Raw genomic sequence first — 23,787 nt, 5'->3', positions numbered from 1 at the left:
GATGAAATTGCAATTCATTGCACGAATTTCCACAATATGGATGGACTAGCTACTGCCTTACTAGAATTTTCATATTACCTTGGGCAAATAAGGAAGGAGTATCCTTCTTTCGACGTTGAAGTAGGAGCGAGTACGTGAACCTAACGGTTGACAACTTAACGGCTAAGCAATGCCCATGAGGATTGTTTTACCCGCCGTTTATCTATCAGATTGGCCTGTTTCTACCGTATCCAGGAAACCTGCGATCCGCCGGTACATTTCAACAGGATTCGCGTACATCGGGAAATGCCCACTTTCCGGAATCAGCGCTAACTGCACGCCTTCCTTGCCCAGCCTCTCCAGATAAGATAGCTCTTGGTTCTCTTCCCCAAAGACGAACATCCTGGGACATTCCAGCTTGATAAACTTCGTGACCAAGTCGTCCTCATCCGAATATCGTACCATGGACTCGAAGATGGGCTTTACAGCTGCAGCACGTACCCGTGTACGTAGCACGCTGGCAAATAAAGGACTGGAATAAGACTTCGTATTCCGGGTCCGATCAATAAACGCCTCAAAGAATTCGTCTGGATTTTCGGAGGGATGTTCGTAGGTCTGTCGGCTGAGGAAACAGTCTTCTGGTGCAAGATTGCCTTTGATGTCAACGAAGCTGAGGACTCGTCCCGGGTGGCGATGTGCGAACAGAAGCGCGGTTAATCCACCCATAGAGTGGCCTATTATATGGATCTGAGATATACCGAAGTGCGCGAGGAATTCTTCGACTGTCGCGAGGAGGAAGGGCATATCTATGGCGGAAAGGTCGTCCGTTGTGGAGTTGCCGCATCCTGGTGCGTCGTAAGCGATGAACCCGTATTTTTCTAGCGTCGGATGAAGGAAAAAGTCTGCGAGATCTTCTTTGCAAGATCCAAAGCCATGAAGAAACAATACCGGCGCTGTCGAATTTAGACGGTGGATGGTGGAGAGCTCGAGATTTACGCCTTTAACTTGAAGCGGAACTGTCGTGTATGCGAGAGACATGTTATTAAAGAAGACAGTCGCAGCGAGTAGAATTCGGGCGATGCGTATATGTAGATATAGAAAGCGATTTATTTGCCATCAGCCTCATAGGGACTGAGCTGACGTCAAGCGCTGGCTTGCCATGGCGAACCTTTGCTTTGCCACCACCAGTCGCCTAGGAAGGCAACATGCGGATAGTCAACAGTGCGAATTGGAAAGCCCATTGCATGTCAAAAGTGATTCAAGGACTACACTACATGGTTGTGAGAATTTCGAGGTACGGAACGGGGAAACTCTCACTATAATCCTTCCAGCTTGTAGAGTGGCTCTAGCTTAGCTGACCGCTGGAAGAAAACATAGCGCTTCACAAACCACGGCAACCAGGTCTTGAATTGATATTTCGCATGCCGATGGGTAGGAACGCCGAAGGTATAGTCCAGTTCCTCAAGGGTACGTTGCCTATCAAGCGTTAGAAAATCATTCTTATAACTGGATGGAGATGTTTACATTGTCTCCGGTACCACGAAGAAAATCGTGACAAAAGCCAATATATTCAAGCCAGCGTAGAAACCAAATGCTAGAAACCTGAGCAAGTGGTATCCCAAAACCCGTAAAGTCAGACTTACCTCCAGTAGGGGTTATCTTGGCCAGGAGAGATGGGAAACTAAGACTGAGCGCACTGCCGACCGCATTGTTCACGCAAATCGTGAATGCGGCTCCCAGCTCACGATGAGAAAGCGGAAATGCCTCACTGAAGTAGATTGATGGGATCGGTCCAATGCCTGCAAAGATTAGCCGTGGATTCCCACATAAGAAGTCGTTGCACGCACCGGGTCCGTAAAAGGCCGCAAATAGATAGACGAAAAGCGCAATCAGAGGCACTCGAGCACCAGACTCGGAAGGAATCAGAAAGCATAAGCCAGCGGCCAGAAGACACCAAGCCATGTTAGGGAAAGTGAACAACATGAGATTGCGTCGTCCGAACGTATCCATTGTCCATACCGCGGGAAGCGCGAAGACAAACGTGGTCAATCCGAATCCCAGGGAAGCGAGAAGACAGTCTCGGTCAGAATACCCCGCTTCTGAGAAGATAGTGGATGAATAGAAGCTCATAATATTGATTCCCGAAAACTGCTGGGAAATAACAATAATGGAGCTTGAGATCATAGCTCGACGGAGGCGGGGTACCGTGGCGAGCTCCCATACACGATGGCCAAGTGATGTTCCTGAGAACGCATCTCTCTCAGCCAGTACCTGACAATGGGCATAGTACTACAGATCGTCAATTACGGGTTTGAATCACCAAGTGGTCATAGCTTACCAGGTCTCGTGCTGCAATCAGCTCCGTATTCCGCAGCCTGCAGAATGACCCGAAGGCTTCTTGGTAGCGTCGCTTTTTCATGAGCCATCTAGGCGATTCTACGGAAAAGATAAGGATAGACCATTGTTAAGTTGATATCGAGGACTGACCTGGACAGAACCAAACGAATATCAGAACTGGCACAGCTGGGGCAAAGGCAGCCGCCAATTGGAATTGCCAGGCAAGTTTACCAATACGGTAAAAAATCAGGTTGGAGCAGAAGCCACTATTTGAAATTAGGGATAAAACATACGCTAGCGCTGGGGCACTCACATGAAAGTACCAAATGCCACCCATAACTGAAAACTAGTTACCAGGCCTCCACGAATGGACGCCGGAGAGATCTCAGCGCTGAAAACGGGAATCGTCGAGATCTTGACACCCATTCCTAGAGACACATGAGCTTCGTATAGCCGTGAGAAATCCTTGAAGAAAAAAAAACATACCAAGACCCATGAAAAGACGACAAAGTAACAGGCCCCACCAATTTTGCGTGAAAGCCTGTGCAAGCACTGGAAAGACGCAGCTAGGGAAGTTCAGTATATTATCAACTCAGAAGGGCGTAGAGCACGTACAATAGACCGGTTAAGAAGATAGTTCCGCGTCTGCCCAGCCAGTTGTTCAGAGGATCTGCAGCCCAGGCGCTTCGCCGCATTAGATATATGGTGACCTCCACATAGATGACATGCTGACCTTAACAATCCAAAGAGGGTTGGCCTGGAGAGTCTGTTAGAGCCGCTTACTTCAAGTGCAGTGCCTCGCACTCACCCCGAGTTGATGACTCCGATCAGCCAAGTATTATCCGCAATCCCAAATTCTTCCGGAAAGGAGAGGTTAGCTCCATTGGCACCGGTATTATCCCATCCTCTAGAATCGGGTTAGACCAATGTTCTTCCATATCACTCATCAGACTCACTGAATTGCGGATCCAAGAGAGCAGAGAGCTATGCTGAAATAAAGAGCTTTTGGGAGATGCCATTTATCTTGACCAGGTTAGAGTACTGCACAGCTTGGGGTGTCTGCTTCCATACGTGTAGTCTCCCTCCTCAAATGACGCTTGTCATCTTCAGTGAGCTCGCCAAGGCCTTCAAAATCAGTCTGATTCTGAGAAGCAAGGGCCCCTTTCCGAAAAGTCTCCAATTCGGCTTCAAAGCCGAACTCTTGGCAGAAGCGATCGACTCGATCGTATAGATCGCGTTTGGAGACACCGGCCAACGGATTGGAAATCCTACAATGTCCAAACTTGTCAGATCCCCCATTCTATATTCAACTCGAGTAGCACGATTCGCAACAGCACTTCGTACCTTGCATTGACATTCTGGCTGTAGCTGCCCAAATGCGAAGCCTGGGCCTCCGCATCCTCCACAAACACCGTACTCGGCTTAAGGTTGTCCACACTGCGCTTCGACATGGTCACACCAATATTCAGATCTGCAAGAGGCTAGCACACAAGACTGGGTGCCACGCATCAATTATATACTCCACCAGACCGGGGCCTGGACACCATTGGCGTATGCTCGTGGAGATCTTCGGCTTGGAATCCGGGGTGCGCTAGCGTTGAACAAAGCCGAGCGCTCCAACCAATCGCCACGCACCAGCCCCCCCTCTTTCATTAAACTCATGACGCCACGGACTTGGTAGCCCTGTATGGGGGTTGTACCCCCGGGTTGGCCAAGTAATCTTGCCCTGTGTGTGACCAGTGGCGGTCCGCCTATCAGCGGCCGCCGCTGCTGGCTTCAGCCTCTTGTGACCCCCTGCACTGGCCCCGGGAATGCTCCGGTGTGGTTTCACCAGGGCAGAATGGCCTGCGCAGGGAGTCTTTCCTGTACAGGGCACGTTCGGATAGAATTGTCTGGAACGCAGTGTCCTATCAGCTACAGAAGTTCTGGTGCCCTGTGTGTGTCAGACGCATGGCGGACCCCGCCAATGACCCAAAGGGGAGGGGTGGTTAGGCTGGAGGAGGGTAGCTCGTATCGCCGCTCAAATCTATAATATTTCGGGTGATAGCACTTTCAAGCATTGCGACATTCCTAATTCAAATCAGGTTCTCTAGTACAATTTCCTTGCGGATCTCCATAATGGGCAGCGCCGACTCTGTGACATGGTTGCAGAAGCTCTCTGAGCAACGTAAGAAACCGGCTCTTCTAGAAATCACCGCCACAACTGACAAGGAAATGCTATAGTCAACATCGACGTGGACTGGATGGACCCGTCATACACCCTCAGCCTCCCCATTGTCCCTCATGACATGACCAGTAACCAAGGCTGGGTCCACGAGCAGATGTGCAACCCGATCAACGACGAGCTTTTCAAGAGCGTAGTCAAAGAATACAAAGACCAAGGCTGGCTAGCAATTTACACTCGCATGGTATTACATGACCATAATTTTTTTGCAAGGCAAATAAGCTGACGACCGCAGGCTGTCCTCATGTCCAAAGCCAACATCGACAATATCCAGGGACGAGTGCTCCTCCAGACCTTGCCATCGAATGCCTATGACACCGAGAAGACACTCGAGCACGCACGCGCTTACGCCCGCGAATTCGAGAGTGTCGGTGTCTCTAAGGATCGATTCTGCATCAAGATCCCGAGTACCGGCCCAGCGCTGAACGCATGTCCAATTCTCCTGCAAGAAGGTATCCGGACTCTTGGCACGGCTTTGTTCAGCGTGCATCAGGCGATCGCTGCGAGCCAGGCTGGCTGTCTGTATATCAGCCCGTACTACAACGGTAGGTACCGATAAGCCCATGAGGGAAAATCAAAGTTAACGATCTTGGTCTAGAGGTACGTGCGCACGATGAGCAGGAGCTATGGCCAAAGTCCAATGACCCGGCTCTCCTTACATCCAATGTCCCCTCGTCTTGTCCAAATTCTTGAGACATACAAGCGTCTATACAAGGAGACCGGGAAGGAGCAGCCTTTCGTGAAGAGCGCAAGGTATGGAGCATTGAGAAATTCGCAGGTGTCTTTGCTGACGAAGGAAACTCAGCTTTATCTCTCCTGAAGAAGCGATGGCGGCAGGTGAATTGGGCTGTCATTCGGCGACAATCTCCCACCAGGTCCTCACTCAGCTGGCTCAACTTCCTTATGATGGAAGTAAGCAGCCGGGAGAAGGTGTGCCGAAGCCGGAGCACCCATATCGTAATGCGGCCCCGACACCCGAGCGTTTGAAGAAGCTCGCGCAGATCGATCCACTCATTGGACCGAACTGAGATGGAAAGCTTTCGAGAACCGATATTGATTACTTGGCCAACGGCGGGGCTGAGTTGGATAAGGCGAATGAAGAGGACCCGCAGACAAAGAAGCGACTTCGGGAAGCTCTTGCGCTGTTTGTTGCAGCTGAGAAGAGAAGCCAGGCCAAGATTGAAGAAGCGATGAAGGCAGTCTAGGTGTTAAAGGGCAAAGTCGAGGTCTAGCCGACTGTTCTTGTTGCAGGGCAAGAAAATTGGTTTAAATAGACTGATTAGGAGCCAGTTGGCTGCCGCTAAATTGAATCATTTGATTTGACAGTGCGATATTCCGGCTCTCAGTTGATGAAACCGCAGCCATTGGCAGATACGGTGGCCAAACTAATGGATTTTCTGCTACGAACCCTCCATTCAGACCGAAATGGGCAGCATCTTGCGGTGGCGTTGGGGTAAATTGACCGGGATGATGAGTCCAAAACATAGCAGAGTTTTTCACCAGATGCCCTGGGTTATACTCGGCGTTTGCATCTTTGGGTGGTGTTGCAATCGGGATGTCGGGCGCTGGCGTCCATAGCATGGAAGGCTCATCAAGGAGATTGACTGGCATATTTGCTGTTTCTTTCTCCGGGCTGGACCAATTCCAATCGACTACACTATAGTTTGAAGGTGGCACTGAGTCGCGACTCGGAAGTGGATGACCGGAGGGCAGGGGAACCGGCTCATGTACAGGGAGGTCTTCGGAGACTACAGGCATGAATGAACCTAGGGTAGTCGGTGAAGCTTGGTCCGAAACTGTACCAATAGACATATTTCTTGAAGAGCCGGCAATGGAGCTGCTTGTGCCCGCTTTGCTTGTTGTCAAGAGATCATGTACGGTGGGGCTGATGGGGCGAGCCTGGCGAGGGATCGATGTACCAGGTTGGTAGAGAGATCGAAAGTAGTTGACCTCTTTGAGTAAGTCATCGCGTTCTGAAAGCAATGACTCGATTGCGTCGGCTGCTTTTCTAGAAGCTGCTTGCTGCGCTTGATGGTGGGCAATGCTGGCGTCCACGATGATGTGCTTTGAGGGACGAGGTTCTGAATTTAGGGCCGGTAAGAGCTTCGTCAATTCCTACGTAGTATTAGCGCCCACAGACTTTTCTTATACCGCTTATCCCACCAACCATGAGTCGTTCACTAAAAGCCTCCCGCCGTGACTTCTCAAACTCGCGATGAACCGCTCGGTCTTCAGCAGTCCAGTTCCGAATGCGCTTCTTCTTTGGCTTCTGGGCCCCCTGACTGGCGACCGACAATTCGTGGCTATTGGTTGAGTTATCTGGGATTTCCATCTTGAGCATGAGGGTCAAGGTACGGACAGGAGCAACGACTATGGGTGCGATCCGGGGAAGTGGGGTTGAAATGCGGGGAAGGGCCGGTGGAGAATCTCATCATAGGAAGCTACGCACCAATCACGGCGATAATTTCGTGGCCAGTTTGAACCCGTCATTTAGGACAGCTATAATGATTGATTTTTTTTTAAAGCTGGTATTTGCTATAAGAAGCCTTCCTATTGACCTAGAATCTGTTCATCTAAAGTGGTGGGCAAGTTTACATCCAAAAAGTTCTGGAAGAATGTATCAAAATACCCCTCTTCCACAGAAGCAAAATCTAGGTCCCCAAAGAACTGATCCAAATCAGGTGAGAGGATCTCACCAGAATATTTATGACCCGGAGAAGCCACCGAGATGGGTTGTGGTTCACGTCCAGCCGCGACGCTCGTGTCAATCGAACGCGGCGTCCGGTAGGAGTTCAAGGGTGTACCTGATACAAGAACAGGACAGCCAGTTAGAGTCGACTCTTCGTGCCTTGATATGGCTTGGACTGGATTAGTTATGGGTATATTTTGAAGCGCTTGCGTATTCTCAAGCGCGTGTCTGCCCAATCGCATCATCATAGCGGCCAGCCACCAGGTACCACTCAATGATACCAGGCATTGGTGAAAAACTGTGAGATTCTCGATAGCCACAATTTTGTCTGTTGACAGTCGAGCTCTTTTCACGTGCCTGTATGTGATAGAGAGTGCAAGGGATAGGGTGTATGCGGAAATAGAGATTGGCAGCAGGTCTTCCATTCGTATTCTGCGGCACAGTGCCGCGACCGTCAGAATTGACTGGCTTTGGCGGATGACCGATTCGCGGGTGGGAGAGCGGCCTTGTAGCTCATTTGAATGGGTAGAAAGAAGTACTACTGCATGATGAAAAAATTCAAGTGAGCCTTGAAAGACCTCATTAGCTTACAGGTAAGTTCCAAGGTTCTCAAGATTTTCTACTTACTCAGGATTTCAGGACTAGCATCCCAAGCGTCTGAGCAATTGAGAAGCTCTGTGAACGTTGGGATTGACGGAGGGTTTTCACTACTCCCATCGACCATCGGTCGATAAGAGGCGATCACTCGGTTGAGGCTATTGGCAAGATGAAGCCATATCCTGAAGGGTGGATCAAAGGAGGGAATGATGTCGATAACGCTTTGTCCTAAATCGCAATCATGAAGGATCACGGACCTCCCGTGAATTGCAGAGTTCCATCGATCTAAACTCCATAGAGTCCAGAATAGAGCTTTCATCTGTGGCCCAGGCTCCTTGCCAGGCCTCTGTAAATGTAACCCGATGGTCTGGGCATGATGAATCGCTTGAACCAGGCTCAAAGAGCTATCTTCTGACCCATGAGGCCCCCATTCATGCAGACATAGGAGAGCCAGGGTCTGAATTAGAGTGATGCGGTTGCCAGTTGGCCGACGAGGGACATGTTTTAATGTGTCCTGGTGCAGTCGCTGGCTAAATACGCCAAGAGGTAACAGTGCGTTGTTTGATTCGAAATGTAGCAATGAAAGCGCGGCATGATCTTTCGCGGCGACGAGACAGATAGCTTGAAGAAGGGGAGGATAGAGTGTGCCGTTTCTAAAGCGCGATATCGTGTCACACTCATCCAAAAGAGGCAGTATCGGATGTATTCGACAGAAGAAAATGTTCACCAGAGCCTCCTGACTGGGCCTTGGAGGAAGGAGGAACGTATTTTTCGGCAAGCTATCAGCCTTCGAAGCAGAGTTGATTTGGGGCTCCGTAGTGATGCGGCCATTATACCAACCGCCAACATCACCTCGGGATGTTTGACCTTCCTGTAGCCTTGAGTGGGGATCGTCCAGAAACATTACAACAGGGTTTGAGTCGCACGCAAACCGGCGTGCCTCCGACTCAGAACTGGGTGAACCATCGCCTTCGACCTGCAAGGTCTCACAGGTATTGTCCGATCCTGCAGTTTCCCGGACCCGTGGGATACCCAGCCCCGCCGAGGTATCTATCACTGGAGAATTTGAAACTTGTAGGTTTGACTTGCGATGCCGCAGACCCCACCCTTGAATTCCTCTGTGCTTGATCTGAGCTAGGAGAACTAGGCTGTGTAGACTTTTGAAGAATGCCTCCTTTACTCGAATCGTGAAAGCATCGTTTCTAGACAGTTAGTTTGTCGAGTGGCAAGGTTGAGATGAGCAGCTAATACCTTCTTTTTGCGGCATGTCATACACGCCCTAGAAGAGTGATGTCTCTTCACATTCCGACCGTCTTGACCAACAAGAAATGTCAACTCCACCATCGTGACAGTTCAGCGGTGCGAATTTCCAAGACTGTGCAATGGGCTGTTGACAGGAAGAAAAGGAAGCGCCGCCGGAGCGGACTTTCCTAAAGAGGACACTCGACCGATTCCCTCCGATGTGATGGCGCTCTTTGTACTTTGGGTTTATTAACTTGAATTTTTGCTCTTACTAGTCTTCCCAGGTGTGTGGTTTCTCAGAATTGTTGCCTATCCTATTATTCGGGACTTTTATCGTATGAACTTCACTTCAACGGGGTCGATCGAACCTTGGAGAAAAGACTTGTTATTGTAATAGCTGGATCATTTGACCGATCAAACCCGGGGATAACACTTGTTCCTTTGTATGCTCGCAGAGGCCAATCTGGATCAAGAGACATAGACGGGTGGATCATTACTATAGACATTTTCCGCACGGCCCATTGCTTCAGGACTAGCACACGGACAACCGATTCCCCCGTCTTGGATGATGACTCGGTCTGAGACATGATCTCCGTATGGTGGAGGTGGATTCATTTTTTTCTTGAATCTTCCGGAAGTCAAATGCTTGGATAGAGCCATCCGATGTGATTAGCTCAGGCATCATATAGATACTGATCGGAACACTTTTCTCAATCTAAGGATCTGTTAGCTGAACAGGAACCTCCTACTGAAGAAATCTCGCCTACCTTGGTTGATTTCGCCCCATCAGGACTTTGAAACTCAGCCGTTACTACAAGGCTGTGTGTGATTGTGATAATCTTCGAAGTTATCGATTGTGAGTATGAGTCCCAGCTCGTGGGTAGACGGACTAGCCCGTTGAAGAATAGATCCTCGCGCTGGTCATCAGCCAGAAGCTGGTGTTTCTCAAAGAAGATGTCGTAAGTTTGCGTCGAAGATACCTTCGATATGTGTAAGAGAGATGACTCAGCCGCAGTTGCATCTAGCTGGATACTATGCTTTTGGGCAACCGCAATTGTAGCAGTGTGCAGTTTCCAATCCTTGGAAAGGGGTGCGAACCAGCATTCAACAGGAAGCATAGAGCCAAACGGGATGATCTGATTGGGGACAGAAACTCGGAACTGAATCTCATTGTCGCTTTGTCCTTCGAAATCCTAGAAATTACAGATTTAGTGGTTTTGTCAGTTGCTGATTGCTGCAGATGCCTCACCGTGGGTTGATAAGACGCCAGAGATTCGAGGTCAAAAGGTGGCGGATGATAGATCCGCAAGGGTTTCGATACGACAATGTCACTCTTGAATCGACGACTGATAATGACCTGCACCTCATAACTGTGATGCTTGTGGTTTGGGCCAGCAAAGCTTGCAGGCATTTTTGCTGCTAGTGGGATCTTGAAAGGGAACTCATGGGTGCCCTCCAACTTTGGGAGATCCTTGAGACTGTCGGTCGATGCCAGTACAAGGTTCCGCTCAAAGGTGCCGAGTGAACGATCATGTCGTATGTTGAAACCATCGCGGCAGCTGTCTCCAATTGTCAATTCCTGAATCAAGTTCTCGACTAAGGTTCTTACATGCTGAGGACTCCGGTCAGCCTCAAACGAATGCTCCTGAATGAGTTGCTGCGAGACGATCGTAGGCGAAAGGTCCCACTCATGCAGCATGAGGGACTCTCATCGACATCATTGGGGATAAATAAACATGATTGGTCCAGGCTGGTGAAGAACATGTTAGTACAGAACAATGGGACCAAGCAGGGGAGCCCACCTCAATTCATAATCTTCCATGTTCCGAGAAAACATTGTTGAACATAAAGAATGTTTTGCTGAATACAATCCCATACTATAAGTTTTCTTGGACAAGGCCTGAAAATGAGATCATCTTGAGTTATGGTCGGTATTTATACGCTTGAGTAGTAGATCGCGACGCGTCGGGCGGACATTCCTGAACGGGGTCGGACTTGACAGGTGATCATCGGATCACTCTGCTATGGAATCAACATCCGCCCTCTTGTTTGCTGGGGACTTGGCAGGATTGTGGCTTTACAGTCGCGCACTGCTTGTCTCAAGGGATCCATAAGGTTTTAGTGACTAAAGTCGCGTCATACGTTGACTTCACCATATGTGCTACCTTCAGTGAGGCCACACCCGCAGATTTACCAGAAGAATCGCTGAGGTTTCCAAGGCACGAGACTCTTACGTATTCCGATCGACTTTCCTTGATGGATCTAGTGTCGAGGCCTGACGAGGAGCAAAATACTACCCAATCAAATCTCGATTTCCAGTCTTAATCCGACGTTTCCTCCAGTCATCACTGTGTCATTATCGATACAAGCCCCCTTGCCTATTCTTCACCGCTAGCTCACGTATAAAAATATGCACCGTTCAACCCCAAGCTGTCTATGGTATATTGAGTAGACACGAAGGTTGACCATCCAGCTCTAATATACTCGAGAGGTTGATGTCTGTCATACAGATCAATTCAATGACACAGAAATTTATGGATAGTTTCCCCCCCCCCCCCCAAACAGTACTCAAACCGATTCATCGTAACAAAATATTCAAACTACTGAAGTCCGACTATTAGCACTGTTTAACAAGACAGAAACCAGGTTTGGTGTGGATCTGCTCGATGTGGAGCTAATCGCCAGCTTCTCGGACGTCCCCCATTCCCCGCATGTCCTACGCCTGCCCCTCTGAGTCCACAGTCTATTCTAGTATCTAAACAGACCACTACGATATCTTGAGATTTACTTAAGAGTTTCGTGGGCGTTACAGCATTTCGAAATTAATATAGGCCGGGCCGATTTTTCAAACCTACAGCAGTGTTCTATGTGACTGTCAGATGGCAAATCCGGTCGCTTTGAGCGCTCATTCGGCCGGCGAGCATCTACTCAATGACGGCCAAACCGAAAACTGCTATCAGTAAATGGACCTACTACAGGATTCGAATTCTACCACATGATGATGAGAATCCGAGACCTTGTGAAGTCCCTACAGTTTTACGTCGATTTACTAGGCATGCGGACTGTTTTTATCATGAATGCTGGCCCTTTTACGATTTATTACCTCGGCTACACGCAAATCACAGAGCACCAGGTTGATATACAGAGGCTCAGCTATGACACTTTGACGCCTTTAGTGCATACGCTGGGGCTCCTAGAGCTGTATCATATCCACGGCACTGAAAACGAGCCTGAGGGGAATCATTCCCCCGAATCTGGGATTCGGCCATCTGGGGTTTTTGGCGCTAGATATGTCCCAGACTCTGGATTACCTCAAAACAAATGGCGTTCAGGTTGAGAAGAATTTACGGGTCGCCACGCGTGCGAGTATTCCTTTGACGGAATGGGAGGCTCAGCGAAGAATTGGCGTAGATCATATCCACCCTGCATGTCAGAGTATATTCAATCAGATTAGATTTGTGAAAAATTCAGTGAGTAAAGCTTAAAGTACAAGCAGATAGTTCGAAGTCTGATCGACTCGAAAACAGGACGGCTATATTGTCGAACTTGTACCACAGAGCCTTCATGACAGATGATACGATGATAGTCAGAGTTCAATATTCAGAGTTCAGAGTCAGAGTCAGAAAACGGGTTATTCACACATTGAGCAAAGGAAGAGTTGATACAGTGTCCAGCCTGTCGCCTTAGACATGGCCCTAAAGGTCGTGATTTTGACTACTATATGGATTATCTGAATCACTGGCACTTTCAGCACTTCACATGGAGGTATTTTCTTTCGAAACCGACTAGTGTTTAAGAACGCGCCATTTTGCTTCTGGGTTCTTAAACCTGCTCATGACTGAGGGCTTTCGGTCGCTCTATGCATTGGCGAGATAACACGGTTTTCTGCCTCGTGCACAGTGAGAGGGGTCAGAAAGTCATGAGAGTGCTAACCTATGCGGTTATCATCCGCGTCTGAAAACAAGATAGCCAGGCGAGCCTCTTCACTTGAGCCTTCTTATCAGGTCTAGAATACACGAATCAATTCGAATTCTTTGACTTAAGCTTCGGGTTTTTCTAAAACTAGATTATAATTGAAGCATTCGTACTCAGAGTTCCAGCTGAATTTCGGAATATTTGGCATTATTCATCGTAAATGGTTCACCCTCATGATCATCATAACGTCCTTCATGTTTCTGAAAAAACTTTGAGCTTGAAAGCATACTCGCAGTTGTCTACGTCACCAAGTTTCGGCATGTAGGCCCTTCGCACAGTAGTATCCAAAGTGTTGATTTTAAGCAGAATGCCGACGACCGGCCCTCGATCCGCTAGAATAGACGTAGAAAGCCAATCTCAGTTGAACGAGGTGTTCTAGACATAACCATCTCGGGCACTGAAAGTTAAATTACGTGACATGTTTGGGCTACTTGGCTATAGGTTGCACCGTGAACCTGATTGATGTCCTACCTCTAGAGCTGCAAACGGACATTGAGACGGGGCATATTTGACATATTGGCTGTTGTGATCAGCTGTTCGTCGAGCTCGATTGACCATCCACGGATCTGCAAACTCTATGGAACAAATGCCGAATCTCTCCTGTTGAGATAGTGGACGTGGCGCCTTTTCCCGTGTGGAATGATCTGACCCAAGATCCCATTGGGTCTTGTTTATATGGTGACTAGATAGCGTGTCAGTAATCATGATTAGCAGTTATTCCCACGGTGAAATACTGTTTCTATTGCTTTCGGGAAACAGTAACTTGCTGCCAAAAGCCTTCTATGACGAAAATTGGATCTATTTTGATAGCGTCCGCAATTTACGGTTGTGTTCCTAAAGAAAATGAAGAAGACAAGATCCGCGGTGGCAATATATGATATCAACACTTTTTTTTTACGGTATATATATGGTAGTATCTTGCTTGCTCTTCCGGGATTTTCTCCGCACGTCCACTTTCGACACCTTTGCCGGGCCCCACCCAGATGAAGCTAACATAAACTTTATTCATCCGAACTGTACGGCAATGAGAAGAGGGTTGCGACGAAGAAAGGTATAAATTCATCGTAAAAATCCGTTGGAAATAAACTTCGAATCTTCAGCTTGTACAAGAGTCTCTTTCTCCCCGAATCCAAGATATTCTTATAATTTCTCGCCTTGGAGCTTTGGCCAGGTAGGCTTTCAGCAGCTTTTTCACTGACTATTTACCTTATTAACTATAAGCTTAGCGTACCAGTACCATGAAGTCCTTCTACTTGCTCACGTGTATGGCACTAGCTGCCTCTGCTGCCCCTCTCAATCCCGCTACTTCACAAGCAGATGGCCTTGATATCAATGCTGGAGGCGGAGGTGTTGGCGTCGAGGCCAAACGGGAGGTTGCCAATTCAGCCGCAGAGGATCTCGATATCTTGGGTATCCTCAATCTTCGGAAGCGCGAAAATCAGGATCTTGTTGACGAACTTGCTGCCTTACTGCGTGAACTTGATGTCAGAAAGGCGAAGCGCAGCCCTGAAGAAGACCTCGGAATCGATCTCGGAGGCATCGGCCTGAACCTTGCCAAGCGGGCGAGCCCAGACACTGTTGAGGACGTTGCTGCCACACTGCAGGACTTTGCTGTCAAGAAGGCGGAGCGCAGCGACGATATTGATATCGATCTTCTAGGCAACAGCAGTATTGGTGTAAAACGCGACAGCAATGATTCCATCGGCGACATTGTTAAGGAGCTTGAAGATATTGTCAAAAGCCTAGAGTAGGCTGCTGGATGGGAATTAACCCGAGCCCGGCATGTCTTTGGGCTATTTGCCTCATGGCTCTACACAAAATCACATCAATGGCTATCGGCCGTTTGAGGGAAATGTTAATTATTTCCTTCGGTATTTTCCATCTCGTGTACGGTTCATAGGTGATAGACTTTCTAATCAGTATGAATCACTTTTTAAGCAGATTATGTCTTATTCCACGAAATTCCGAATGTAGCCAGCCGCGGGTCCGTAAGCGCACGCTAACTTTAAGTCTATGACGGGAGATCTACGAGACCTCGGCCAGAGGTACCACCAAATTATCCAGGGGAACTCCAGGGCTATCTAGGTATTTCCTAGAGCGCTTACAGTAGTGACTTGGAATCAACGTCATCATATGTTGAGGACTAGAAGCATAACCCCGGTGGGTCGCGCTTTTGTTTTGCACTTTGATTCAAGCCAATGCAACTTCATGATATGGGCATGCTAGCACACATTGGATGGGCTTATCGTGATTTACCAGTAGGAGACAATTCCAAAACTTGAGATTTGGGAACGTAACTAATGTGTCAATCTTTTCACCGACATCTGGCTATTTTTGGGTGTTCATGTGGGAGAGCAAGATGCTGCCATTGGTGTGACTGCTATCGTTATCGATAAACTCGCAGCGACCACAGCGACCCCTGCGACGCACACGTTGGGTATCGGGGATCAGTGCAAACGCTATGCAGCATTCTTCGAGAAATGGCCCGGACTCTTATTAAATTCACCTGGCTCGACAATTTCGAGAAACTGCAGATATCAGATCGATTGCTGGTTCATCCTGTAGCATTCGGGCGTATAAGGCCAGCCAGGGTGATGGCGTGCCTTTCGTCTCTCTGTTCTTAGGGTCATGCCAATCGCACGTCCCCCCGACTATTCCTCGTAGGGCAAACCCGGGAAGAGATCCTCCCTACAGTAGAGCCGTTGGTTCTGGTTTGGTGAAGATGATAGCCCATATCGTATAGCAGCCCCGGTCGGCGCGTTCTACTCCAGGACGCAGAAAGCTTTCTCCGCGATATTTTATACGTCACTCCACTCGTACTCGTTCGCACTAAACGCCTAGAGTGTGATCCGCTTAAAGAACATTGGGGAGTGGATCAGGCAAGCCCCAGGATGTTAGGGCTATCCCGAGAAAGGGAACCCGAACGGCGAACGGCCCGCCCCGACTAGCTGAGGAGGAAATTTTCTGCCCATAAGAGTTTGAAAAGCCAAAAGGATGAGCTATTGTGAAATTGGGCATGCCAAGCGGAATTCTCAATTGCCAAGTCTCTCTACGGCAGACGCCCGAATCCAGCTGGTCGGTAAATAGGCAGCACATATAAGGCTGACGACCAAAGCCTTGGAGCCGTGAACAGCTGCGCCACAGCCCCTTCTGGGCAACCGGGGGAGAATCTCCTTCAGACCTCTCGCCCTCGGCGTTCACCGACCATTTCCAGCGGCTTCTGTTAGTGCCACACGGGGACAAGAATGGTAAAAGAACAGAAGGGGTAAAAATTACATCTTCACGTTCTACTTTTCCCAACCCCTACCACTGGGAAAAAGCAAAACCCAAGATCTTGCGCACCGAGAGTCTGGGCCGGCTCGGGTGGGCCCGTAAGAGAAAAATCTATCAGTTTTAAGGTGCAGCCAATACAAAGCTAAGTCAAAGCAACAGATGCAAGGTGGATGCAATGTGGACGAATGATGGGCGCCGTGATAATGCGGGTTTGCTTCCCGCGGGAGCTAGACTCACCCACCGCGTGGTTTTTTTGTCGCGCGAATTTTTTTTTGCCAAGTTTCAGGTTACTTGTTGCCTATTATGATTTCCAATTTCCTGATTTTGTATTTCTTGGCCTATAGCATTGAGCTTTTTCAGCCTTCTCTCTTGAGAAAAAAAGAATTTACGGCCCCTCCCCCTTTCAGGCTTTCCACTTTGATAAAGCCGGTCGTCCTCCAGTTAAAAGCTCCATCCATCCCATGCGCTCGCTGGACACGAGAACATCGGCCCTCCTATACTTCTAAGCTGCACGTCCCCGGCTTCTTGCCCAACGCAGCCGGCCCAATTTGTGACTTGGGGTCTTGATTCGCCCCGGACCCCTTCCTCATTTCCCCGGCTCCTAAGGTTCCTAGCTGTGGGCTGTTTTAAGGGGAAAGCTCCAAGCTTATCACGACTCTTCCCGACCCTGGAATTATCCAAATCCCGGGGTGTTGGCTCACCGCAACGATAACATATACGGCAATTGCGAGATCTGTCGCAGCACAGTCCCCCCCCTCATCCTTGCCTCGGGTGAATTGGCCATCCTCCCTTTTCCACTGGAATAAAGAGGGCGCCTCTGCCTCTCACCTTTCAACCTTTCATATCGATTTCAACCCATCTGAACTCGACCACTTTTTCACAATGAACGTCTTCTTATAACACCAGATCCTATAAAGGATCCTACTGTCTCATTATCGTCACGTTTCAGCGCTGCTCTTCTGCTCCTCTTGAACCCTTCTCGCCGTTCAACTCTTTTTTAGTACACATATATCAACATTTTCACCCCTTCTGAGAAAGCCACGCCCATCATGGCCCCAAACCTCTACATCTGCGCGCGCAACCTCGTCTGCCCATGGCACTGGTCACTGTTCAGACCCCGCCAGCGCTACCAGCAAGAAGAACAATACTGGTCCAGCCCCGTCCCGGGCTTCTACAAACATTACCCCGGTCAAGGCTGGCACCTTGTCCGCCGTGAAGGAAGTGATCAGGACGAAAAGTTTCCGCCTGCCCTCGTCTACTGCCGTGCTCTGCACCGCTACATGTTCGACCATGAGCTCGAGGAGCGCTCCCGCTGGGCCGTGGCGCGTATGCATAGGAGTAAAAAGCCCGAGAAGCTGCGCTTTTTCCTCTTAGACGACGGTGTCTCCTGGATTGCGGTGTGGGACGCGAACAGTCGCTTCATTCCTGGGCCCTATCCGAAGTGGTGGCTTGATGAGGATGGTGAAACTATGCATCGGGGACCGACGCCGCCTGCTTCGGCGGTGGTTTCGCGGTGTAACAGCATCGTGGGGTAGATGGTTTTCTCGTATGCATCGATGAGGGCTCTACTCATGGAGGACTTTTCTTTTTTCTATTTTTCTTTTTCTTTTTTGGTTTTTTCCTTCTCATTTGATTTTCTTTTTGTATTTAATGGATATCCCGATTCGAGCGACAGTTACTTGAACGCACATGTTTTAGCGATGTTAGCTTATCACCATGCGTTTTAGCGTTGCTTATGGTCTGGATTTTGGGTCGCAAAAGTTTTTGGCTGGACTAGTTATTCGCTTCGTTTTTTACATGATATCATTTTGCTTCCGGTTATAGACATGGAATAGGATTTCCACATAAAGTGACGAGATCAATAATCGATGAATATTCTTTCATGCACTGAGTTCACTCCGTCGAGTTCAGATTGTTAATGCTTCAATTTCCTCGTTAGGCCATGAGATAAGACAGTGGTCATCTAGCTAGAGTAATTCAGGTGCAAGTTAGAATGGCCGGTGCCCATGGCAAAAAGTGGCTGCTCCATATTAAGTGCAGTTCGATCTCGTCCACATGCATCGAGTCACTAATACAGGTGCCAAACTGGTCTCATTCTACGCGTAGATGTGAGATACTTTACCAAGCACGCAGGAGATATGCAGAGTGACCAAAAGAGCTATTCATTTCGTAATATCGATCCGTTCTCAAAATTGTTCAACTAGGCAGCACCTATGCCAAGGTCCATCATCCCGACTCAACAGTCACATCCTGGTCCTCGGTATACGGAAGCCATCTCATCATTACCGAGCGAACCCGCCGCTAGCTTCACGACTTAACCTCCTCCTTCACATACTCGCTGCTCGCGCCCCCTCTTCCGAGTCCGTCTGATCCGCCTGAATGATCTGCATCCGCCGAGCCACTCGAGGCGGATCAAAGATATTCTTTGACTGCGCAAAAATCTCATCAATCTCTTCCAACGAGCGGCCCTTGGTCTCCGGGAAGAAGAAGTACACAGAGGGCACAATCGCCGCGTTCACGACCGCAAACACAATGTAATATTTCCACCCGATCGTAGCAAAGCCAATAGGCGTGATCTCCGCCAGCAGGAAATTGAACGCCCACACCGTCGCGGTGGAGACAGCGCTGACTGCCGCACGGACCTGCAACGGCGCCATCTCGGCGGCGTAGAGGAACGTCAGGCCGGAGTAGCCCGCTGTGAAGATGAACTGGAACAAGAAGAGAGCGATGACGGCGAAGACCAGCGCGACCATGTTATCTGCTGCTTGGGGGGGAGGTTGTGCCTGCTAGCACCGCCATGCAGACAGCCATGGCGCCGGCGCACCAGAGCATGAGTGGGCGGCGGCCGAGCCGGTCGATGGTGGTGTAGGCCAAGAATCCGCCGAAGGGCTGCATGAGGCCCATTGCAGCCGCGACGACTCGGGCTTTCACGGGATCCAGTCCGAGGTTTTCCTGGGGTACGGTTAGTACGTTCATTCGCTGTAACACGACACCCTAGTTTGCGGGGGTGCTGTAACTGGATGTGGAAACCTACCTGGAAGATTGTCAGAGCATAGTAGGTGATCATGTTAACTCCGCACATCTGCTGGAACATCTGCCCAGTAGCGGCGAGGTAGGCACGGTGGAAGAGGCGCTGTTCTCCGTTGGTGAACATTGCTGTCCACGAAGTGTTTTTACATACAGCAAGGGTGGCTTCGACGTCACGGATAGTGTCGGTGATGATATCTGACTCGGGCTCGACGTCCAGTAGAGCAGACAACACATGGCGGGCTCTATCGAGTTGGTTGGTCTTGATCAGCCACCGGGGCGATTCTGGCATCATTGGGATGAAAGCCATAGCAATGATTGACAGCACAATCGGGAACGCCAGAGGAAACCGCCAAGAAACAGAATTCTCTTTTACGAAGAAGAAACCAAAGTCGACCCATAGGGCCAGCGTGACACCAGCGCCGACGAAGATACCGTCAGTAACGACATTCGAGCCGCGCTTGTGAGCTGGCGAGATCTCAGACTGCCAGACGGGTACGGTGGCTGTATAGCCGCCAATACCCAAGCCAATGATGATTCTTGCGACGATAAACTGAGCAAAATTGAAGGAAGTTGCCATCAAGATGGCTCCAATCACGAAGATTAAATTGGTCCAGAAGATGACCTTCTTTCGTCCAAGCATATCTCCTAGAAACACGCAGGAGAGGGCTCCAAAGATACCTCCCACCGTATAAAGAGCAATCACCGTGCCTATTAGGGTCAGATTGTACGGTTGTTTCCCAGCATTCCCTACTGACCTTGAATGTTCGAATTCTCATGTTTCAAGGCACCTTCCGTGTGGATAGTGTCCATTCGCGGAAATTGAGTATTGAACGTATCGAGCGTCAAAAGACCACCAGCGACACTCATGTTGTACCCATAGCAGGTGAAAGTCGGACATACAATGAGCCACACCGCTGCTCTGATGAGAGCATTACCGCGAAGGCCAAGGAAAGGTTTGAACCCCATAGGTACGATATGCACGCAACACTGTCAAACGATATTCAAACGGTATGGGGCAGCGAGTGGCTAACTCCCCAAAAACGGTCAATCGATTCTTGATATAAAGCTAAACAGACCATCTACGCTCAAGCACCACCAGGCCGATCGCCTCTGCCTTCTTAGTATGGCATAGAGCTCTCGGCAGCCGGCGGTCGCCGTGGGCAGGGCCCTCTAGCGACAGCAAAGTGGAACTCCAGGGTCCACGCACGAGCCCTTCCCCGGATCTGGATGGCTTGGCGGGCCTTCCCCAGGTCTTCAAATGGAGCGCATTTCCGGGGTAATCCCACCTGAGGCGCTCAGACTCTGCGGGGGGCTCCAGGCCGATTCGCCACAGATTTGTATGCCGCAGTGATCTCGGGTATATGGTCGACGCTCTCTGGGTGAATCAGACTTTGCTCTGATCTTTTCGGTTGCTATTGAACCGGATCAGGACGTGGTTGGGCTGGTTTTGCAGGAACACCCCCTCTTAAAAAGTCAATATAGTTCGCCCCGCTTGTCGGACGAGGACTTCTTGCGCATGGTTCTTCTCGTGAAGCGAGCTGCCGATCTGACCGACATTTTCCACGGTGTATCCTTTTTTGTGACAGTTGATACACCAATGTGAAGTCTCTTTGAGAAGATATCATTGGCAAACCGGCTTCTGGGTCCTAGAATGATGGCAACATAGCTGCCAATTCTTTTTCATCTGCTATTGTCTGACCCAGGGAAGAGTGTCATGGGGAAATGGGAGATTATGCTTCGGTTGCCGCATGATTGATGAATATTTTGCACTAACGCCTTGACACTAACATCAGCAGCTAGAAATCACTCCAAAACCTGCTTCACAGATAACAAATTGCCTAGTTTCACCCTGAAGAAAGTTTCAAGCAAATTCCTACGTCATGATGTTGTGCCTCTGTCGATAAAGCTAAAGCCCTTTGGCCCGCTCCTCTTTATCTGCTACTGGGCCCTTACCACGAGACATGTACATAAGTCTTGTCCTAAAGCCAATTACATTCGCTTCACAGTGAAATGAAATGAAGAACTACAATCTCCATATTGTCTTCGTGGTCTTATTCGCTGTCCAGAGCACAGTCGCTCGTCCATCCGCTGATCGCTTCCGCACTGAGCATGTTTTACGTACATCTATCTTCCACTCACCCGCACCTTCTATCAAACAGCTTCTTTTCCATACTCGTCAGTAATTCAATTCAGTCGGAGGCAGCCGACCACCGCCGCCAGGGCCGTGACGATCATCTTGATCTCATGATACTGCCATCGCTCTGCTCTACTCAAGCTTCAGCAATCGCTGCGAGATACCACAACGGGTATGACCGTCCTCTAATCTAGCAGGTTCAACCTTCGACTCTACGATGTGATCGCTGGCCCGCTTATCTGATACCACGATAACTCCTCAGTTCCCATAGATGTGCCAAAGTATAACAATGCGGGGATTCTTCAGGAAATCCGAGTCAAGCAGTGAGTCTCGACTGGCAATCATTCTTTGAATCATGGTCCTAAATTTTCCCAAGGCTTTTGTGGGCGCCCTGTGCCTTGCATTGATCAATGCTTGGGGAGCTGCAGCCGATACATCTGCGTATACTGTATACCGGGGCACCTTTGTTTATCTTCCCAAGCTGAATTCGTCTTCGACAAAGCCTGAGCTTACCCGAAGTCAAGGTGTTCTATGGGTTTCCGCTGAGGACGGCCGCATCAAAGGCTATGACTGGGGAGTCAAGGATGATGCTAGTTTCCAGTCATTCCTCTCCAGCCATGGTTGGTCTGATGGGTCTGGAAGTGGATCTACCCAAGTTCAGGTAGTCAAGTCGGACGACTCACAGAACGAGTTCTTCTTCCCTGGCTTCATTGGTGAGCTCCACCAAGGCGTCCTATCTGTGGTACTTCAATTATCTTCTTGCTAAAACCCATATAGATACCCATATCCATGCCCCACAGTTTCCCAACCTCGGTCTGTTCGGTTCAAACCAACTCCTGGAGTGGCTGAACGAATACACCTATCCGATCGAGGCCAGCTTCGGGTCCAAGTCAGACCCAAACAACACGCAAACAAACCCCAACGATGCACCTCCTCTAGGCCTGCGTGAATACGACGAAGTGATCGCTCGTACCCTCTCGCATGGCACTACCACCGCATCGTACTTCGCCACTATCCACGTCGCCGCTACCAATGCTCTCGCCGCGCTCTGCCAAAGACACGGCCAGCGTGCCTTCATCGGCCGTGTCTGCATGGACAACAAAGATCAATGCCCATCTTACTACGTCGACGAGTCTGCCGAAGAGGGCTTCAATGCCACCAAGTCGACCATCGACTACATCCACTCTATCGATCCAAACGGAACCCTGATCAAGCCGATCATTACCCCTCGGTTTGCCCCAAGCTGCTCGAACGAGTCTCTCGACGGTCTAGGCCAGCTCGCTGCCTCCTACGACCCCCCACTGCACATCCAGACACATATTGCAGAGACTACCTCCGAGGTCGAGCTCGTCCAACAACTCTTCCCTGAGTCCTCCAGCTACGCCGACGTCTACGACAAAGCCCACCTCCTAACCAACCGCACTATTCTGGCCCACGGTATCCACCTCACCAAGGAAGAGTGGGCTCTGATCGTGAAGCGTGGCTCCGCTGTTGCTCACTGTCCCGCCTCCAATTCCGCTCTCGGCTCCGGCCTCGCTCCTGTCCGCGCCATGCTCGAGGCTGGCGTCACCGTCGGCCTCGGAACCGACGTCGCGGGCGGATACAGCACCAGCATTCTCGAGGTCGCACGCCAGGCGTCCCTGGTCTCCAGGCTGCTGAGCTACAGCGCCGAGTACCTGGCACTGATCGGCAACACCACGGCCGAGGGCACGGATGGCCACGAGAAGCTTTCGCCGGACGATGTCTTGTACCTTGCTACCCGTGGTGGTGCACAGGTCGTCCACATGGCGGATGATATCGGGGGCTTTGACACGGGGATGATCTGGGATGCGCAGCTTATTGAGTTGGGCGCTGTGCAGAATAAGACTATCAGTCCGCTTCCGGCGAAGCCTCTCAAGAGCCTTGTTAGTCGGGCTGCGGCGGAGTCCGCTACGGTTGGGAATATCGACTTGTTTGGGAACGAGACTTGGCAGGAGCAGATTCAGAAGTGGATGTGGAGTGGTGATGATCGGAATGTCAAGAATGTCTGGGTGCAGGGCAAGCTTGTGCATACTCGATCTTAGATCCCAGGCTCTAGGATTCCCCAAGTTGCCTTTGCTTTTTTTTTTTTTTTGCTGCTGTACTGCTTTTCTGTCACTTACCTTTCACATGTACAAATGGTGTTGTTGATACGGGATGTTGTTGCCGTCAGGCAGTTCTTTCTCATATAGTGGAACATGATTGATTCTTTTCCTGCTTTACAGATCTACCATCGTACGAGACACATCATTCATAGATATCATAGATAACATATGGTGTGAGGTCAAG

General features: G+C 49.7%; 11 protein-coding genes across 11 annotated transcripts; 5 read left to right on the top strand and 6 right to left on the bottom strand.

Annotated features, from left to right (window-relative positions):
* Positions 1–198: 198 nt before the first annotated feature.
* On the bottom strand, positions 199–1,017 carry N7468_003911 (alpha/beta fold hydrolase; the record flags this gene model as incomplete). The annotated part of the gene is made up of 1 exon (XM_058473208.1): positions 199–1,017. One exon carries the CDS (start codon positions 1,015–1,017, stop codon positions 199–201), a length of 819 nt encoding a protein of 272 aa, XP_058332211.1.
* A 278-nt stretch (positions 1,018–1,295) lies between these two features.
* N7468_003910 (uncharacterized protein) lies at positions 1,296–3,767 on the bottom strand (the record flags this gene model as incomplete). The annotated part of the gene is made up of 14 exons (XM_058473207.1): positions 1,296–1,455; positions 1,504–1,573; positions 1,623–1,778; positions 1,827–2,268; positions 2,318–2,415; positions 2,467–2,582; positions 2,630–2,744; positions 2,803–2,882; positions 2,932–3,000; positions 3,050–3,073; positions 3,125–3,223; positions 3,273–3,339; positions 3,388–3,584; positions 3,661–3,767. The coding sequence occupies 14 exons, from the start codon at positions 3,765–3,767 to the stop codon at positions 1,296–1,298; spliced, it is 1,800 nt and encodes a 599-aa protein (XP_058332210.1).
* A 667-nt stretch (positions 3,768–4,434) lies between these two features.
* Positions 4,435–5,745, top strand: N7468_003909 (uncharacterized protein; the record flags this gene model as incomplete). The annotated part of the gene is made up of 5 exons (XM_058473206.1): positions 4,435–4,483; positions 4,540–4,724; positions 4,776–5,085; positions 5,256–5,452; positions 5,578–5,745. 5 exons carry the CDS (start codon positions 4,435–4,437, stop codon positions 5,743–5,745), a joined length of 909 nt encoding a protein of 302 aa, XP_058332209.1.
* A 61-nt stretch (positions 5,746–5,806) lies between these two features.
* Positions 5,807–6,881, bottom strand: N7468_003908 (uncharacterized protein; the record flags this gene model as incomplete). The annotated part of the gene is made up of 2 exons (XM_058473205.1): positions 5,807–6,604; positions 6,708–6,881. 2 exons carry the CDS (start codon positions 6,879–6,881, stop codon positions 5,807–5,809), a joined length of 972 nt encoding a protein of 323 aa, XP_058332208.1.
* Positions 6,882–7,090: 209 nt separating this feature from the next.
* On the bottom strand, positions 7,091–8,802 carry N7468_003907 (fungal specific transcription factor domain-containing protein; the record flags this gene model as incomplete). The annotated part of the gene is made up of 2 exons (XM_058473204.1): positions 7,091–7,797; positions 7,857–8,802. Coding segments are annotated over 2 exons (1,653 nt in total), but the record flags the coding sequence as incomplete, so codon positions are not given.
* Positions 8,803–9,778: 976 nt separating this feature from the next.
* Positions 9,779–10,767, bottom strand: N7468_003906 (uncharacterized protein; the record flags this gene model as incomplete). Its single annotated transcript, XM_058473203.1, has 2 exons — positions 9,779–10,261; positions 10,318–10,767. 2 exons carry the CDS (start codon positions 10,765–10,767, stop codon positions 9,779–9,781), a joined length of 933 nt encoding a protein of 310 aa, XP_058332206.1.
* Positions 10,768–12,028: 1,261 nt separating this feature from the next.
* On the top strand, positions 12,029–12,553 carry N7468_003905 (uncharacterized protein; the record flags this gene model as incomplete). Its single annotated transcript, XM_058473202.1, has 2 exons — positions 12,029–12,342; positions 12,368–12,553. The coding sequence occupies exons 1-2, from the start codon at positions 12,064–12,066 to the stop codon at positions 12,551–12,553; spliced, it is 465 nt and encodes a 154-aa protein (XP_058332205.1). The 5' UTR covers positions 12,029–12,063.
* A 1,728-nt stretch (positions 12,554–14,281) lies between these two features.
* N7468_003904 (uncharacterized protein) lies at positions 14,282–14,794 on the top strand (the record flags this gene model as incomplete). Its single annotated transcript, XM_058473201.1, has 1 exon — positions 14,282–14,794. The coding sequence occupies one exon, from the start codon at positions 14,282–14,284 to the stop codon at positions 14,792–14,794; it is 513 nt and encodes a 170-aa protein (XP_058332204.1).
* Positions 14,795–17,365: 2,571 nt separating this feature from the next.
* Positions 17,366–17,851, top strand: N7468_003903 (uncharacterized protein; the record flags this gene model as incomplete). Its single annotated transcript, XM_058473200.1, has 1 exon — positions 17,366–17,851. One exon carries the CDS (start codon positions 17,366–17,368, stop codon positions 17,849–17,851), a length of 486 nt encoding a protein of 161 aa, XP_058332203.1.
* A 792-nt stretch (positions 17,852–18,643) lies between these two features.
* On the bottom strand, positions 18,644–20,312 carry N7468_003902 (uncharacterized protein; the record flags this gene model as incomplete). The annotated part of the gene is made up of 5 exons (XM_058473199.1): positions 18,644–19,024; positions 19,110–19,268; positions 19,351–19,449; positions 19,498–20,054; positions 20,102–20,312. 5 exons carry the CDS (start codon positions 20,310–20,312, stop codon positions 18,644–18,646), a joined length of 1,407 nt encoding a protein of 468 aa, XP_058332202.1.
* Positions 20,313–21,835: 1,523 nt separating this feature from the next.
* Positions 21,836–23,543, top strand: N7468_003901 (uncharacterized protein; the record flags this gene model as incomplete). Its single annotated transcript, XM_058473198.1, has 2 exons — positions 21,836–22,193; positions 22,258–23,543. 2 exons carry the CDS (start codon positions 21,836–21,838, stop codon positions 23,541–23,543), a joined length of 1,644 nt encoding a protein of 547 aa, XP_058332201.1.
* Between the last annotated feature and the right edge of the window lie 244 nt (positions 23,544–23,787).

Source organism: Penicillium chermesinum (assembly GCF_028974085.1).
Source record: "Penicillium chermesinum strain IBT 19713 chromosome Unknown utg000003l:1.0-5111272.0:1.0-5115320.0, whole genome shotgun sequence".
Taxonomy (NCBI): domain Eukaryota; kingdom Fungi; phylum Ascomycota; class Eurotiomycetes; order Eurotiales; family Aspergillaceae; genus Penicillium; species Penicillium chermesinum.
Note: the sequence above shows the minus strand (reverse complement) of the source record. Positions and strands in the feature narration are given on the sequence as shown.